At 46.3% G+C, this 18538-nt stretch overlaps 2 protein-coding genes and 1 long non-coding RNA gene across 10 annotated transcripts in view; 1 reads left to right on the top strand and 2 right to left on the bottom strand.

The window, feature by feature from the left end:
* The window catches only part of VWA5A (von Willebrand factor A domain containing 5A), a 52506-nt gene extending 46670 nt beyond the window's left edge, over positions 1–5836 (bottom strand). For 3 of the 8 annotated variants that reach the window (XM_059675957.1, XM_059675959.1, XM_059675961.1), the window contains exons 1-5: positions 4091–4247; positions 1306–1369; positions 985–1187; positions 453–675; positions 174–346 (exon numbers count right to left, since the gene is read on the bottom strand). In XM_059675957.1, the coding sequence (XP_059531940.1) occupies positions 174–346; positions 453–675; positions 985–1187; positions 1306–1354 (648 nt within the window). In that variant the 5' untranslated portion in view covers positions 1355–1369; positions 4091–4247. Of the gene's footprint in view, positions 1–173; positions 347–452; positions 676–984; positions 1188–1305; positions 1370–4090; positions 4248–5464; positions 5484–5557 lie in introns of those variants that run through there. The other 5 variants (XM_059675954.1, XM_059675955.1, XM_059675956.1 and 2 more) reach the window with 5 other exon arrangements.
* Positions 1–18538, top strand: part of LOC132221698 (uncharacterized) — a 170647-nt gene that overhangs the window by 65122 nt on the left and 86987 nt on the right. The gene's annotated exons all lie outside the window — the stretch shown is intronic.
* TMEM225 (transmembrane protein 225) lies at positions 12330–15347 on the bottom strand. The gene is made up of 4 exons (XM_059677243.1): positions 15176–15347; positions 14391–14537; positions 13995–14129; positions 12330–12812 (listed from the first exon to the last, which is right to left on the bottom strand). The coding sequence occupies exons 1-4, from the start codon at positions 15345–15347 to the stop codon at positions 12568–12570; spliced, it is 699 nt and encodes a 232-aa protein (XP_059533226.1). The 3' UTR covers positions 12330–12567.

The raw sequence follows: 18538 nt of genomic DNA, 5'->3' as shown, positions 1-18538 counted from the left end.
TCTGTCCCTCTCCTCTCTGAAATCAATAAAAATGTATTAAAAAAAGAAGGGGCCCAGTGCGATTCCCCCAGGTTTAACAGGGGAAAGTTAGCAATATTTAGGAGGTGGAGTGCGGAGGAAGATCAGGACCCCAAAACAGGGGTGCTGGCAACCACAGCGCACTCACTAATTACCTGAGCAGAAGTCTTATCTTCAAGGTACTCAATAGGATTCACGGGGGAGCTGCATTGGACACTCTTGATGCCATGCTGGGAGCTGACGGTGGCAGCCAGGCTGAGTGTGTAGGGCACGTCCTGCGAAGGGACTGCAGGATTCTTCATTTGAAGGCTACCGCCCTCAGACCCTCCTACGGAAAGTGAGCTCAGTGGTGTGTCCTCTCCCCACAATGTTTAGCACCCCGACAACCCTGAGGGGGGTTTTCCCCTGAGTATTAGAAGAAAGAGCCTACTCACTGGAGAGTTGGTAGCGAGGGTTCAGGATAGCGGGGAGCACGTAGCGCAGGGCCCCGTCTGCCTCCAGAGGCAGCTCCTGCACGTACTTCAGGGTGAGAGCCGCCTTCGACCCGGGGGGCAGGTTCCCCACGTTACAAGAGAAGGTGTCGCCAGCCTGATCGTCCTCCTCCAACAAGAAGGCTTGGTGGCCCTGGCTGATGGCATTCTCGTAATTGGTGCGGGCCTAAGGAGGACAAGGGGAGACGGGTGACATGACATGAGAGGTGACATGCTTGAGGAGGAGATGAGTGGCACAGGAAACAAAGACTGGTGGGGTGAGCCTGTGATGGGTCTTGCCAAGTTCACAGCCAAACCCTGAGTGCCTTCAATGGGTGTTTCCCTCCAATGGTTTTAGGAAAGTTATCGGTTAGAGGGGAGTAGAGGACAAAGCATTGGACATGAACATTTCTGGGCAGTTGCATTTGATAGAGACCCTGAAGAGCGTGCATTATGGGCATAAAAAGGGAGGAAGGAATGTACTCATCCCCAGTACCTCAGACTTCTCCTGCAATTCTGCCACGATTTTCTTCCCATCCACCAGGGCCTCGAAGCTGTGGACAGCTGAGTCTTCGTCCATGGGGAAAACAAAGAAGGCCTCCAACGGATCTTTCCCCTCATTCTCATAGTTCAAGGTAGCAGACACACCGGCCACAAACTCGCGAATGGACAAGGTCACCGAGATGCTCTTCAGTGGCACTAGAGATAGACCAGAGTTCAGGAGGTCACCAACCTTCATAGAATGCCCCCCGCTGACCAGGCATCGTGCGAGGTGCCAAAGGTCCAATGGCAAGTCAGAGGCACGAGTCAGGCTTACCTGGCTCCTTTTGGCGGGTTAGCAGGCCACAGCAGGGAGGGGACACCATGGTGACACAGGGTTACTGTGGAAAAGACACATCATGAATGGAGCGCCATGGTGGGGGTTACCTATCCAAACACCAATACCGATGGGCTTCTCTCTGGCATCAACATCTATTCAGAGGGTTAATGAGGGACCCAGGAAGTAGGAAATAGTGGAACAGAAGGGGATAAAGGTGTCAATAGCAAGGCTCCTTCTAAATGCCAGACCCTGGTGGAAAGCTAGACAGGAAACCTCACCGAAGGCTGGTTCAAACGCCAGGTCCATGTTTTTCGGAAGTGTTCTCATTATAGCACTTTTTAGGAATATTCAGTGAATGTAATGAACGCCTCTGAACCTCAGTATTTCTAAAATGAAAATCATATGTCTGTGCACAGATGAATGAAGACAGATGAAGTCCTAGGAATGGGGCTTGGCCCATAGGAGGCGTTGAATCAATGATGACAGACATGAGTGCTGTTCTTGTCGCTGTTGTTAAATAGACCGTGTTGTTAGTCTTGTAGGTGGCCGTTAGACAGACCTGAGCAGAGCAAGGACGAAGGGCCAGGTGCAGGAGGTCACCAGGGCAGAAGGGCCCAGTCCTAGCAATGGATATGTGAAGGCCCTCAGAATGACCTTTCCTCCCCTTGCATACCCTGGTCGTTCTCATTGAGAGTCCCTGACCTTTCCTCCCTGGAGAGAACATCTGGGCTTCAGTTGTATTTCATTCAGCTCTAGGCCCAGAAAAGCAGCAAAACCTGGCAAGCAGCACCATGGCTGACCTCGGGACCAGCTGCACTGAATAATAACCCCCTGCCCTGACCCTGATCCATCAATCAGTGGAGACCACAAACCTGAAAGGACACACCTGGAAAGCTGCGGAATATTCTATTGAGATCTGCCCCTGGGATCGCCCCTAAAAACTCCACCCCTAAAACCCTTATGACTGAGGGAGCAAGCCTGTGCCTTTCCCTTCCTCTTCCGTTCCCCATCCCTCCAGACCCATCACCTTGACCTTCCTCCCTTCAAAGCTCTGAGGGCCTTTCCTTTGCCTCCATCCACTGTTTCCTAAGCCCGTTTCTCTAGAAACTAATTACTTCTACCTCTGTGCTTTCGTAAATAGATGTTATCTTACAGGTTGAGTCTCTGCCCTGCACGTAAAAAGTTGCCTGATCCAAACTGGACTTCTGCAACTTAGATCACGTACCTTGTGGCTATTCTTTTGGGGCTCGTTATTGAAACCTGTTTGTTCCCTCTGTCCAGGCGATTACTATATCATATATCCAACATGCCCTCTATTTTACATCAAAACATGTCTTCCAAATTTCGTTATATTCTCAGACAACCATTTCATGTGATATGGTAAAAAACTATTCTGTCCATGGGTTATCATTTATGTTATACTTTTCTTTAAAGTATGTTTTTGTTTATTTCAGAGAAGGAGATAGAAACATCAGTGATGAGAGAGAATCACCGATCGGCTGCCTCCTGCACGCCCCCTACTAGGGACCAAGCCTGCAACCTGGGCCTGTGCCCTGACCAGGAATTGAACTGGTGACCGCTTGGTTTCCGGGGTGGATGCTCAACCGCTGAGCCACACCTGACCGGGTGTGGCTTTTTTTAAATCCAGAGAATCAACAGGTGGGTCTGTTCCTAGTCATTGGCCCTAGTCTCACTACGAGCTGCCCTCCAAACATTCGAACGGAGTTTTCTGTGAGCTGGCCTCCCCCTGCTCAGTCAGAGGGTGGTGACCACCTACAAAAGTAATACCCACTGTTTATTTTCAGTAAAAATCCCCTACTTGGTTCTGCAATCTCCAGAACCAAGTAGGGGATTTTTACTGAAAATGAACAGTAAGTTAACATGTAATTGCCTGGTACACAGAGAATGCGGAAGAGTAATGAAACTACTGTGTATATTCCGAGCAGGGGCAGAGGAGTCACTGGGAATCTGAAACTTCATCCAGGAACCTACAGGCCAGAGAAGCAAGCAGGTTCTTGAGAAAGATAATTTTCCTTCCTGGAACCACACCCACCTCCTCAAGGATTCTGTAGCTTTTGGCAGGACTATTTCTAGGCCTTTCTGTGCTCATCACAATCACCATTTAGACATCACACCTGGCCCTAGCCAGTTTGGCTCAACGGATAGAGCATCGGCCTTGCGGGCTGAAGGGTCCCGGGTTTGATTCCAGTCAAGGGCACATGCCTGGGTTGCAGGCTCCATCCCCAGTAGGGGGCGTGCAGATGGCATCGGATCAATGATTCTCCCTCATCACTGGTATTTCTTATCTCTCTCCCCCGTCCCTTCCTCTCTGAGATCAATAAAAGTATATTAAAACAAACCAACACCACACCCTACTCCAATCCAGAGCAATGACCATTGCTCACCCAGCTGACTGCAATGGTTTCTGATACACCATGCCCCCATTCCTACAAATCAGCGCCAATACGGCAGGCTTGTTGTTTTGCCTCTGTTTTTGTTTTGAGGGATTGGGTAAAAACAGATGGTGGCAAAAAGTCTCACACTGGCTAAACCACAGAGGTGGTTGTGGCGATGGGGAGAGGCACGCAGGCTCAGCGAGAGGGTTTCCAGGCACACATCTGATGGGGCCCTTTCTCGGGTACCACAGGCTGGGGCTGGGCTAGGAAAGAGTTTCTAGGAACGCCAGCAGGAATTTTACCGCCGGAGAAGGACAAGGATAAAGGGGTATAATAGCTGGACAAAGCAGAGGGCCACCCAATCTGTAAGGGTGGGCGGTACTCACCCAGGACGGCTTTCCGGTGAAGAGACAGAGGGAGCAGTGGCTGAGTGTCTCCTGCAAAGATACAGGCTTGTCCCCAGACTCTGTCTAACCCCAGAACAAATCCCTCCCAGGGGAGGTTTGCTCTTCTGCAGCCTCGCCCCACCCTTCCCAGGACAACCTATGCTGAGTCAGAACTCCTTCCCCCTCCCTCCCCAGGGCACTTGAGAACTGCACCCAGCAACAGGGAGCAGGCTGGCCACAGCAGCTGGTGGGGCTTAAAGTTTAATCCGAGGCTGGGAGAAGGGAGGGAAGGGTCAGTGAGTCAGGTGCCGGGAATCTAGGTGCTGCCCTGGGCGAGGGGGGCGCTGGTGGGGCAGGGGCCACAAAAGGGCCAGTGGAGAACCCGGAGTGGGCCTCCCCCTGGCCATCAGGCCATCGGGATGCAGAGTGAGGCTGGGATAGAGACCGGGAGTGGCCCTGCCAGGTTGGCTTAGTGGATACAGCATCAGCCTGAGGTCAGGTTACCTGTCAGGGTTGCAGGCTGGAGCCCCAGTAGGGGGCATGCAGGAGGCAGCTGATCAATGATTCTCATCATTGATGTTTCTTTCTCTCTCTCTCTCTCTTTCCCTTCCTCTCTGAAATCGGGAGTGATTTAAACTTTAAATGTTCAGTCCAGGGAGTCACAGAAGGTATCTGATCTGGCCCCTTGAATTTCTATAGTGTGTCCCAAAATTCACGCAAGATTTGGAATTGAATTGAATTGCAAATCTTGCGTGAATTTTGGTACTATATATATATATATATATATATATATATATATAGAGAGAGAGAGAGAGAGAGAGAGAGAGAGAGAGAAGGGTGCAGCGGTTCTCAACCTGTGGGTCGCGACCCCTTTGGCGATAGAACGACCCTTTCACAGGGGTCGCCTAAGACCATCCTGCATATCAGATATTTACATGACGATTCATCACAGTAGCCACATGACAGTTATGAAGCAGCAACGAAAATAATTTCATGGTCGCGTCACAACATGAGGAACTGTATTTAAAGGGCCAGAAGGTTGAGAACCACTGGTAGGGGCTGCAGTACGATTTGGATGGGGCGGCAGGGGGGAGGTTTGAAGCTCCATTTCCACACATAAATTTACATCAAGTGGAGGAGCTATGAATTGTCCGCATGAAGGGGAGGGAGAGACGGAGAGGGAGGTAAAGTGAAAGAGAAAGTGGAGAACGGGGCCTTGAGATGATTAGGAGATGACAATTCCCACTTCCAGCCCCACAAGATGCCCCCAACCTGCCACCTGCCCCCCTTTTCCCTCCCTAGTCCCGTGTCGCCCCACCCCATCGCACAGCCGGACTAACTCCGGTACCCCTCGGGCTTGCAGCTACAACAGACCCGAGCAGAGCTGGAGGCGGGAGAGGCAGGCGGCGGGCGCGGGTCTCAGCCCGGGTGAGCGGGGACCCCTCCCGGGCGGAGCGGGCCACCTACCTGCTGGGCGCCGGGAACCTGCGTCACTCGGAGCGGGGAAACACCCTCAGCCAGAAGTTCCGGGAAGACCCGCCCTCGCCTAGGGACCGGCGGTAAAGTGGCCGCTTGGTCAGTGAGGGAGCGAGGGCAAATTCCTGCACCCGCGGCCTAACCTTCGCTGGTCTCCGGCTCCCAGGGAAGGTCTGCAGCCCTGGGTCGTGCGCTCTTGTTTCTTGGCCTGATTCTCCAGGTTCAGGGACCATCAGGGGACAGGCGAAGGGAAGGGCTGTTATGTTTTCCAATAACTGCATGTAACTGTATGAGCTTTAAGTCATTGATTTATCTCTAATCTGAGTCATTTGTCCCAAGATTGTAGATTGTAACTTCCCTAGGGCGTGGTGTTGTGTGTGTGTGTGTGTGTGTGTGTGTGTGTGTGTGTTTTGTGGGAAGGGGGAGAAACCAGGGCAATGCAGAGGGGGATCAAGTCTTCCAGTTATGAATCACTTATGGGTTTTTCATCAGGATCTTAAACCTAGTTTTTTTTTTTTGTGGGGTTGTTTTTTTGAGGGGGGCGGGCGGCAGTAACAGTGTAAGTAACTTGTTTTGCTCCTCCTCTCCCTTCCTGCTGTTCTCTCTCCATCAGCATGGAGTCTCACTTAATTCCTCTCTTCTGTTTGTTGTCTCTCCTCTGGTGTGTCCATGCGATTCGTCCAAGATTTCCTATTGTTCTTATCAGACATGCTTATATGTATTCTTAAAGCATATAAGCCTTTTAAGTAAATGAGAGCCCACATGCATAGAATGATTTGATTCACAAATAAGTGCATAGAAATATTGATCGTTGTGTATATCCAGAGGCCTTGCAATTGCTATTCACTATAGATAGTGTAAGACAGATTTCAAAAAGAGCAAATGTCGGAAATGTACACAAATCTTCTAAGCATTTTTTTTTAAAATATATTTTTATTGGTTTCAGAGAGGAAGGGAGAGGAAGAGAGAGCGAGATAGAAACATCCATGATGAGAGAGAACCATTGATCGGCTGCCTCCTGCACGCCCCACACTGGGGATCGAGCCCACAACCCAGGCATGTGCCCTGACCGGGAATCGAACCGTGACCTCCTGGTTCATTGGTCGACGCTCCACCACGGAGCCACACCAGCCGGGCATAAGCATTTTTTTCAGCTGACCTACTGGCGATAGCAATTACGATGAACAGCCACTATTTTCATATGATCACTGGTGACTTGATAATGTTATGTTTGGACAGATCACATGAAAACTGAGCCCATCTGAAACTTATCACAGATGGATGGATACTAGATAAGAGGGGCTGAAAAAAAAATATCTACTATTGAGTACTATTAGAAACCAGAGCCAAATAATTCACATGCTCAGGCAAACGGCTTTTCTTTCAGACCGGATTGATGTCTGCCATCACCGAGGAAAGCGTGAAGACAGGGGACATATGCCATAGAGTCACGTAACCAAGCTGCTAAAATGATTAACGTTATAAAGATCGAGGCAGGAGGAAAGACGCCATTCTTTTATAAAAATAATTTTTTATTGCTTTCAGAGAGGAAGGGAGAGGGAGAGAGAGATAGAAACATCAATGATGAGAGAGAATCATTGACTGGCTGCCTCCTTCACGCCCCACACTGAGGACCAGGCCTGCAACCCTGGCATGTGCCCAGACTGAGAATCGAACCGTGACCTCCTGGTTCACAGCTCCATGCTCAACCACTGCACCAGGCCATTCTTATTCTAACCAGCCTGGGAATTGAAAAAAAATTTTTTTTAACTTTCCAGTCCTGCATCAATGCCTGGATAGACAATCCCCTGCAGGATTCACCTGTCCTGGCCACCTGTTACCTCCCATCCATTAACCAAACTACCAGATGTGACCAGACCTTCCTGGAACCATCATCCAGACCAACTGGCATTGATGATACTGACGGCCTGTCATCTGTCTGACGACTGTCCTGCACCAATCGTAGGGCTAAGAATGCAGAACCGCTTACTCAAACATGTACTCTTTGCTCTTTGAGTTACCAGACAGGGGCGGGCGGGCCTGAAGCAGGTCTGACTCAGACCGGCCTGTGGTATGTGGGTCCTCCTTAACTTCCTGTAGGAAAGATTTCGCAACAGGAGGTCCAGATGCGTTTGAGAGTAAGTCTATGAAAGCTGAGGACAGGGAAACAAAGGAAGAAAGTGGGGTAAAAGAAACAACAGGGGAGAGCCCAAGCCATGCCCTGCTTTGGCTCCTAGAAACATTCTAGAAAAGAAGTGAGTCTGGGTGGGGCTGTGTTAGCTCCCTGGGAAGTGAGCAAAGGATCAGGGCGTGAGCCCTGGTCAAGCTGCCACTGCCTGCTGCTCCCCTGGCTCCAAGTCTCGTGGGGAGCCTTAGAATTTAGGAAGAATTAAAAAGTTCATGCCCAGAAAGGGGCCTGGCTGTGCTCTAGAGCAGCGGTTCTCAACCTGTGGGTCGCGACCCCTTTGGCGGTCGAACGACCCTTTCACAGGGGTCGCCTAAGACCATCCTGCATATCAGATATTTACATGCCGATTCATCACAGTAGCGACATTACAGTTATGAAGTAGCAATGAAAATAATTTTATGGTTGGGTCACAACATGAGGGACTGTATTTAAAGGGCCAGAAGGTTGAGAACCGCTGCTCTAGAGTGAGCCCACATCGAGTCATCATTCTGAGGGCTTTTTATCCTTTCTTATTTTATCTTCTTTTTTTTTTTTTACGCCTGCAGGCAAGAATCTTAGGGGAAGGGTTTCAGTAGAATATTCATCAGCTTTCCAGGTGCATCTAACGTATGCTGATGCATCAAAATGAGTGTCTAGGGGAGTTTGGGGTTATCCTTTGGTCTGTTTTACATGTATCTTAGGTCTACCTGGCTAGTCACTGAATTAGCAAGCAAGAGACTAGATTTAAAACTAAATCTGCCGGGCACAACAATCCCGTTTTTCCTTATCAGAATCCCCCCCACAGTCCTTATCCTATCAGCCCTGTCTGTTGACTGAGCCTCACTGAAATGGTCGGAAGCCCAAGGAGATGCCTTTGTAAACAAGTGGGCGGCTCCGGAGTCGGGCGCCACCCAGTGGCCATGCACTTTTTCTTCAACAACATCCGCATCAAAACGAACGGACTTGGGGTCCCCAGGCTCTCTCGTTGGAAGCTGACAAAAGTAGTCCAGGGGGGAAAATTTTTTAAAAAAAAATAGGAGAATGCTGCCTTTCCTCCACAAACAGGATCTCTGTGGAGACTTCATACTGTAAGACAATAATAACCAAGTAAATCAATGGCATTGATAGATTGGGATGATGCTATTCTAGGTCTAATTATCCCATGCACTAAGATGCTTCATCTAAACCCAGAACGTTGGTTGTGTCAATTTTTTATTAGAATAAAATTTAAATTAAAAAAAATCAGACAACACCCCCCCCCCAAAAGTTTCAGAGTTGAAGTATCTCATTATATTAGGATACAAGTTTTTCCAATTGTTTGCAAAGATGAAATATCCCATAGGACGTAACGTCACTCACTAAAAGCTACGACTGACATAATACAACATAGCTGCTAACTCTCAACAATGTATTTTATTTTTTTAATTTATTTTTATTGATTTCAGAGAGGAAGGGAAAGGGAGAGAGTGATAGAAACATCAATGATGAGAGAGAATCCCCCTGCCCCAAAATAATTACCAAGTATGCAGGGCATTTAACCCAGAGTTTTCAACGGATGCCAGGTTGTATAGGATAGTCAGTGATGGCGAACCTTTTGAGCTCGGCGTGTCAGCATTTTGAAAAACCCTAACTTAACTCTGGTGCCGTGTCACATATAGAAACTTTTTGATATTTGCAACCATAGTAAAACAAAGACTTATATTTTTGATATTTATTTTATATATTTAAATGCCATTTAACAAAGAAAAATCAACCCAAAAAATGAGTTCGCGTGTCACCCCTGACACGCGTGTCATAGGTTCGCCATCACTGGGGTAGATACTTCAAATGACAGCTCTAAATTAGTTCAGGCTTCTCAGCAATAGGCCTTTTTTGTTTCTTCCCCCTTTCTCCTGGCAAAGAGGCCGTTTCCTTATCTTTTGGAGAACTGCCCATCTCTGTTCCACTGTACCCTGTACCCTGATCACAGAGGTTGCCATGCGACCCAACCAAAGACATCAGATAGGCATCTGGAGCTGAGGCAACAGGAGGGAAGGCAGCTGAGGCTGAGTCATCTGAAGGCAGTGCCCCCCGAGGCTGCTCCCTAAATCCTTACTGCTGACCCTCCCCCCCCCCCCCCCCCCCGCCGCAATCCACCCTAGTGCCCATCCCTCCATAGGCCTAATTCCTATCAACTTACAACCACGTAACTCCTAATAATGAACATGGAGAATGTGGATGCTACGAAGATGATTTTTGTTCATGTGTTCGATGTCTGCTTCAGACACAGAGGCGCTGTTTTCCAAGCCAAATCACCATGTAATTTTGAGTCTTTTAGTTCTAACAAGAAGAAACGTTTGAACATGAGACTAAGTCCAAAGCATTTTACATTTTTTAAAGTCTCTAATAATCAACATGGTCAGACCATGCATACATTTTGACCAGGACGTGCCCCCACCCAATTATAAGGTCAGAGGTATCATCTTACCGTATTCGTGTGGCAGGTAAGTGGAGATGAGGAAGTACGAGGCTCACTGTCCTAAGGGGTTAACTAAAAGGTGTACAGCATGAACTCTGTTTTTCTGACTGTGGGCAAAATTAATATAAAAGCCTATCTCCTTCTCCGTGGTAAAATGGGTGGACATTTTCAAAACGTGTATTATCATATCTTTATTCAAAGCTAACAGCAAGGTATTTTCTAGGTAATTTATTCTCACAACTTGGATACCCATAGGATGAAAAATGACCAGGGACATGCAAATTAGATGACAGGAGACCTATAGGAAACCCTAAGGATTCAGTGTCACTCTGTCCATCTAGTTTACCCACAGATAGCAGGGAAAGCCATACTAAAATTTCGACAGTATGATTGAAATGTGTGCAGCGACAGTCTGAAGTGGCCAGGTGCCCCACTAATAGCACTTAAGATGATTAGATGTACCTAGAAGAAAGGGACTCATTGGAGTGAAATATCAGTGAATAAGACATATGGTCCTTTTTATGTTCCCAAATGGCTGCCCACTGGCTGTTGATTTACATATTTGATGACATGGTCACGGAGTATTTGAAGTCATTAATAAAATATGCCAAGTCATTCACGGTGTCAAGCAGAACTAAAAATCAATGCAGAAGTGCAAGGCCATTCTAGGCAGCCTCCTGCATAATAATGAAACATCGCTATCGGAGGCCGTGCTGAGCTGTACTCAGCGCTAAAGTACAACCCAGGATTACCGATGGTCTTTCTCTTATGTTCAAAGATGCTGGGGGGAGTCTGCAAGAGTTGTTTGCCATTACAAGTCCGCTTCTACCCATCCGGCATGGCTCTAAACTTGCCCAAGCCTTGTTGACAAGCGGGGCTTAAATCTGAGCCCATGAGGACATTTCTCATGTCCACTACAGCTTTTAAATTTTTTAAAAAAGTTTTCTCCTAACTTTTCATTCTTTCATGTATCTCAAATATTCCTTACAGGATACAGGTTTTTTTTTTTTTTTAAAGTTCTTTGACAAGGTTCTATTAGTGGTAAAAACCCTATCTGCAAATGTTATTTCACATTCTTGGTAGTGGCCTAGCATACAATTCTTGATTGACAGTCATTTTCTCACACTCTGCACTTTATATAGATCTACCTATCTATCTAGAGATCATTATAAAGTGCACCCATGTTAAGGATCTATAAGCTGTTAAGATACTTTTTATTAAGGATGACTTACTAATAGCAATTTTTGTAAGTCATCTAGATTTTAAAGCTATTTTACTAGGTGCGCTTAAATTTAGCATTTTAATATTTTCCTGTTAAATATCGGCCTCTGATAGCGATGTTTCATTATTATGCAGGAGGCTGCCTAGAATGGCCTTGCACTTCTGCATTGATTTTTATATATTTCATCTGTATAAAATGACTTTTGTATCTCTTAATTCCTACTTTAACATTCACTTAACCTAAATTAACATAGACATACCAGAATTTTTGTGGGTTTTTTTTCTCAGTATTTTTGTGGCATAAATTTTCCACTCCTTTTTTGTTTGTTTGTTTTTCTTAAAAAAATTATTGGATTTACTGGGTGACATTATTTAATACAATTATATAGACTGATCATGGAGAACAATTCCTAAATTTTACAAATGTCTAATCACTATGCTGTACACATGAAACTAACAGAAAATAATACTTATTGAATGCCAACTGTAATTGACAAAAAATGAAGCAAATAGCCGAAACCGGTTTGGCTTAGTGGATAGAGCGTCAGCCTGCAGACTGAAAGGTCCCAGGTTCGATTCCGGTCAAGGGCATGTACCTGGGTTGCGGGCACATCCCCAGTAGGAGATGTGCAGGAGGCAGCTGATCGATGTTTCTCTTTCATCGATGTTTCTAACTCTCTATCTCTCTCCCTTCCTCTCTGTAAAAAATCAATAAAATATATTAAAAATAAATAAATAAAGCAAATAGGGCAAATTGGTAAAATTTCATCAAGTGGGATGATGTATACACAGGTTATTGTATTATTTTGTATTCTTTGTGAATGTTTGAAATATTTCACAAAATAAACAAAACCCCAAAGGTATGATAATAGGACTCTAAATCCTTGTGATGTATACGACGAACAATACAGCAAATATTCGTTATGCAACATTTATTACATTTTAACAAATGTTATTAAATGGTGACATCAAATAGAAAGAAGTAGTTCAGCAGGTAAGGGATTTTTTTTTTTTTAAAGCCATAGTCTGGATTTTCTGACAGATGTCAACCAGGTCACAGTCATTTACAGACAACACGGTTGAACATCCACCCAGAAACAGGCACAGGAAAAGGTTTTCATTAAGATGAGCACGTAGGAGTGATGGATGATCAAGTTACATAGCCCAGGTTACTCGGCGTTTTTGCATTTGTGAGTCCCTCTGGAGCCGACTTTCCTTGGATGGATCAGAGTGTGTGTGGACAATGCTAGGTAGAATGGGGCCGCGCTCTGGTAATGAAATCACTTGGATAGAACTCCCAGACTGCTGTCTCATGTCACTGTCTCGGCCAGAGATTTCCATGGTGGTTTCAGAGGCACTATTCTTTATAACCCGCTGGTACTCTAGGAGAGAGAAGAGTCCTGGAGAAGAGAGAAGCCGGGGGAGGGCGGTAGAGGAACAGTAGATGTTTCATGAAATCGGCAAGAAATATTTCCCTCTGCGTTGTCAGAGAGACGCTGAGCCAAAGCCCAGGGGGTCTCTTTTGAACCGCCCCCAAGAAATTTGGAAGGAGGTCCAAGTGCTTCGGTGGAACAGACTAAAATTGGATGCAGGAGAGTTTAGACCAGCCGTGGGCAAACTACGGCCCGTTTGAAATGAATAAAACTAAAAAAAAAAAAAAAGACCGTACCCTTTTATGGAATGATGTTTACTTCGAATTTATATTAGTTCACACAAACACTCCATCCATGCTTTTGTTCCGGCCCTCCGATCCAGTTTAAGAACCCATTGTGGCCCTCGAGTCAAAAGGTTTGCCCACCCCTGGTTTAGACACTTCCCAACGAAACAAAATGGAGGATTCTTTTTGAAAAGGGACATGCCTCTGAGTTAGGAATTTCTAAATGAAATTTTAAAACTCTTCTAGAGCCATTCATCGGTTTGGCTCAGTGGATAGAGGTCGGCCTGCAGACCAAAGGGTCCCAGGTTCCATTCCAGTCAAGGGCATGTACCCTGGTTGCAGACTCCTCCCGGCCCGGGCCCTGGTCAGGGCTAGTGCAGGAGGCACACCATCGATGTGTTTCTCTCACATCCGTGTCTCTCTCTGTCTTTCCCTCTCTCTCCCACTTTCCCTAAAAAATCAATCAATCAATCAATCAATGGAAAAATATCCTCGGTTGAGGATTAACAAAAAAAAACAAGACAAAACCACCTTTAGAAGCAAGGGTCTCCAATGTTAGTGGCTGAACATTTAGTATTAGGGATTGCTTTTCTCTGATCTAAGACGGCCCTGGCATGACACTGCCCACCCACCTACGTGAACATTCCATGTTATGCACGCACTTTAGTCTTCCCTGAGATGGGGAGGGTGTGAAAGACGGTAGCAAAGTGGAGGTAAGGAGCACGTTGGCCATGTCACCCAGTCCTGATCTCCAGCTCCATCTCTAGAGGAATGGTCATCCGAGAGCGAGTCCACTTGAACGTTACCCCCTTAAAATGCAAGGATCGGTCCTTTTTCCTTAGTCCCTTTCCCCGTCCTTTCACTCTCCCTCCCACCCAGGGTAGATTGGTTCTCGTTCCCCATCAAAGGCCCTTAAAACACTCACCAGAGGCAAAATGGAAGAAAATGCTAATGTAGGCCGTGGAAATGTTCCAGGTGATGTGATAATTAGAGTAGTACACGGATTTGCCTTGCCTCAACTTTATGTGATACAGTAGGAGTGCGGAGAGCAGAAGGACACCTAGTGGCCAAAGCAAAGGAGAAAAAAAAGCCCCTTTTGAGGAACCGTGATGCCTCCACCCATCTTAACCCCCAGAGGGGCCTAATTTCTACGCCTCCACCCTGCATATAGGCACCTCATCCACGTCCGTGGATGGTTCCATTCAGAAGCTGCATATCGGAGCCAAAAATCTGGGAAGGCCGCAATAGTCAGAAACTACAGGCTGGGCTCAAGGACCAAGTACACGGCCACGCCCGTGTCAGGGGAGCCAGGGAGTCTTACCGGTGAAGAACGTGAGGAAGACAGCCATGAAGATGACGCACGTCGTTTGAGGAATCATATAGGTGAATTCCAATCCCAGGAAGAAGTTATAAAAGTAGGAAAGGCTGAGGACTATAATCAGCAGGACTCTGATCACTTCCATGTCACCTGTTGGAAAGCAGACGCTCTCTTGAGAGAAGGACAGATGTTTCTTCTAGGCTCATTTCCACCCAGGGGCCACACATCTCTAAGTCAAAATGGAAATGGGGCGGGGGGGGGGGGCGGGGAGGCGATTGAGAGGTTTGATGACATCATACAGACAGAATTGGAGGTGACGAAGAAGCAGGAAGCCATAAGCTGAATGGGAGAGAGAACCCCAAGAAACCGTTGCTATCTTAGTATCTCTGTCAGCTTCTTTTCTCCGCCTTCCCTTCTGCAGAACTCATTTCATAGGAAATACTCGAATTTCTCCTGTTCATGTTGGCTGTCCACATAACCGACTTGCCTTGTGGCCCATTGCCTTTCTTTTATACCCTTCTGTTCTTGCTGTGCTGGGCCACCCTGCTGCTCCTGCCAAGACTTCTCTACTGTCCAGCCGGTAAGTCTGTGAACTTCAAAACATCCCCAAAACATTAGACATGGCGAGGTTTTTGAACTCTGCCTTGACTATATGGGTTATGAAAGTGGGCCCACTGCAGCCGGAGGACATTGCATCTGAGAATAACGAGTAAGCTGGTGAGGTAGATGGGAGTCAAGGGAAGGTGAACCCTCCCTCTCCACCCATCTTCCTAGGGTCTCGTTCTTACCTTTTGGCCAAATAGTACTCTGTATCCATGGGCTGTGGCTTTTTATAGTTGCTCTGGTCTCAATATTTATTCTAACCCAGTCATTGACCAAAATCCCTACTGCCAAGAAGACTAAGGCCCAAGAAGAGATGAACATGTTGATGGCCTGGATAGCTCTAATTGATAGGTGCATGATGGCAAGCAAAGTGTTCAAGCGGAGACCACCACCAGTAGCTCACATGCCTTCCTTCTGATTTGATTCGTCGTCACAGGAAGAAGAGAAAAATCTGGACGCTTAGTGATCGCTGAGGCATTGGCTGTGGCAGAAGCTGAAAGAGCCTATGGGACCACTCCTATAGTGGGGCCAAACTGCTGTCAGGGGTGCAACTGCCATGGAATCATCGGTTGGTTTGACCCTAGACCCTGGGGCCTGGTTCAGTGGAAGGAACCAAGGGGCCCAGGAGTTCTGAGGAAGCTCTCAGCTAGGCAGGGAGATATGATACCACACGCAGAGATAATTATCAGGTACACGGATCACTAAAGGCCTGGAAATAAGTGAAACATGCATGACTAAGGAGGTCTAATTTTGTTTTATTTTATTTTTTAATATATATATATATATTTTTATTGATTTCAGAGAAGAAGGGAGAGTGGGAGAGAGAGATAGAAACATCAATGATGAGAGGGAATCATTGATCGGCTGCCTCCTGCACACCCCCTACTAGGGCCTGAGCCCGCTACCCAGTCATGTGCCCTTGACTGGAATCGAATCCAGGACCCTTCAATCCGCAGACCAACGCTCTATCCAGTGAGCCAAACCAGCTAGGACAGGAGGTCTCATTTTAGAGTTAGAACTATAGGTTCCAGGGTTAGTTGATATTCTAGGCAGGGATTAGTGAAGGACAGTGAGAATTAAAGATCTTTGACACAAGTGTCAACTAGTAGCATTAAAAAAAAGGGGGGGGGGGAATCACCATTCAAAATTTAGGATGTTTTAGAGAAACTTGGTTCCTCATTTGGGTAGCCTAAAGCAGTTTAATCAGGCGGGCATCTAGGAACTAGAGCAGTGTCTTGAAACGGAAAGAAATGAACTGATACACCAAACCAATATTGCACGCCAATATCATTTACTTATAAAGTGCAGATAATTATTTGTCAGGATTGCCTTTGTATCTGGGCAAAGTAAACATTTTTGATTCCTTGAAGAGGCAACCATGTATACCCTAAGCTCAGAGCCAGAGCACTTGTACTTAAATAAATAAATAAAAGCTTTTTCCTGAACTAAGATGGAAGTCACCTCCAAAACCTGTCTGCCTATTTCTTCAACCTCATTGCAGAACCTGGAATTGCTGGATTCCTTTCATTGTCTCAAACACACTATGCTGTCTTTCAGACCTCTGTACACATCTTATTACATTTTATATATCTTTCTAAAAATATATATTTATCAATTTAAGAGAGGAAGGGAGAGGGAGAGAGAGATAGAAACATCAATGATGAGAGAGAAACATTGATCGGCTGCCTCCTGCACGGCCCCTACTAGGGATCGAGCCCACAACCCGGACATGTGCCCTGACTTGGAATCGACTATGACCTCCTGGTTCATAGGTTGACACTCAACCACTGAGCCACGATGGTTGGGCTTATCGCTTTTTAATTTTTTGAAATAATGCTCAATATATTTAATCTTACAAAGGAGACATTAATGAAATGGCCTCCGGATCCTGGTTTTAAATCCCGATTCTCCCACTAAGAAGCTTTGTGGTCTTACAGATGATAATGCTTCCTACTACATAAGAATTTTGTAAGAATTAAATTAATTTAGAGACATAAAGACGTCTTAAAAAGAGCTCCTGGCACATAAATGACACAGAAGCAATGACCCTCGTCTTCATTTGGATTCCCTGGGAAGGAGATGCTAAGGTGGAGATGTGTGCGTGGGGAGTGGATTGGGAGTACACCCAGGAGCCACACCTGTTAAGTGCTTCAGGGAATCAGACTTGAGCAGAAGTTGAAATGAGATGCAGATGCAACCCAAGGAATGTTAGCCAACAGCTAACGCCAAGCGCGCTGGGTCTGGGGTGGTCCTTGGGAGTCATCCTGAATGGAGCAAGAGAGTTTGTCATGGAATGCACGCTGCTCCTGGACAGTCCTTTATGTCTTGGGAACCGCACGCCTTCGCAGTCAGCACTTCTGGTGGCTGTGAGAGTGAGTGCTTGCCCTGCCCCACTCCTGTATCAGGGGCCAGCGTGCGGTTAGGACTGCCAGCTGCCATGGAGTTGTCTATCGGCTTGACCCTTGACCCTTGTTGACTAGTGAAGCAGAAGGACCATGTGGGGAATTGGGAGCACACTAAGACAACTCATGCTATTACCTGCTCACATATTGATGCTTATATTGATTGCTATACAACAGAGCCCAGGAGTAGGATTTCTAGGTGGAAAGATGGATGCCTCTTAAAATTTTTTTTTTTTTTAAATTTTAATCCTCACTCGAGGATATTTTCCCATTGATTTTTAGAGAGAGTGGCAGAGAGAGGGAAAGACAGAGAGAAATATCAATGTGAGAACAACACATTGACTGGTTGCCTCCTGCACGCACCCTGACCAGGGCCAGGGCTGAGGAGGAGCCTGCAACCGAGGTATGTGCCCTTGACCAGAATCGAACCTGGGACTCTTTGGTCTGCAGGCTGATGCTCTATCCACTGAGCCAAACCAGCGAGGGCTCCACTACTGCCCCTTGTTCCGCCTCAGTTACTACCGTCTCTGCTATTCCTTCCTCCTCTTTGCTCTTCCTCCTTCCCCTTCTCCCATGAGACCTTTCTACCATCCTTAACACAAAATTCAGTGCCATTTTCGTTTCTGTACGGATCTCAACACAAGGTTTGTAATAGAGCTCAAGCTGAATGGGGAAATGACTGACACACACAGATCCCCTAAATCTGAAGCAAAACAATAATGCCTTTAGAACCTACCTGCAAATTTTTCTAAAACCTACTGTATTCGTTTTCTAGAGCTGCTGTAACTAAGGACCACAAACAGTTTTCTTCAAACAACAAAAGATTATTGTCTCACAGTCTGACTTCATCTGAATTTGTTGAAATTTGAAAAGGCTCTATTTCCAAGTAAGATCATATTATGTGTTGTTGGGATTTAGAACTTACTCATATCTTGCTCTGGAGGGCACAATTAAATCCATAATTTACTTCTTGTAAATTATTCAATAGCCCTGGCTTAATTACGCTTTGTATCTCAATCGAGAATAAACTTGCTGTCAGCTAGATGGCAATGTTTTGTCTTATTTCCTGTAAATTCCTGTGGGTTCATTTTAGGTTTAAGATAAATATTATTACAATTTTACTAGAGGCTCGGTGCACGAAATGTT

The sequence above is a fragment of the Myotis daubentonii genome, chromosome 19 (assembly GCF_963259705.1).
Source record: "Myotis daubentonii chromosome 19, mMyoDau2.1, whole genome shotgun sequence".
Classification (NCBI taxonomy): Eukaryota; Metazoa; Chordata; class Mammalia; order Chiroptera; family Vespertilionidae; genus Myotis; species Myotis daubentonii.
Note: the sequence above shows the minus strand (reverse complement) of the source record. Positions and strands in the feature narration are given on the sequence as shown.

Bases quoted from the DNA above. Each gene is read 5' to 3' on its own strand.
- TMEM225 (XM_059677243.1), bottom strand. From the start codon at position 15,347: ATGCACCTATCAATTAGAGCTATCCAGGCCATCAACATGTTCATCTCT. The intron at 14,130-14,390 runs GTAAGACTCCCT...TTTGGCCACTAG, and splicing joins CTTCCTCACGTTCTTCACCG to GTGTCCTTCTGCTCTCCGCA. The intron at 12,813-13,994 runs GTGAGTGTTTTA...TCTCTTCTCCAG, and splicing joins TTTCTTCCATTTTGCCTCTG to GACTCTTCTCTCTCCTAGAG.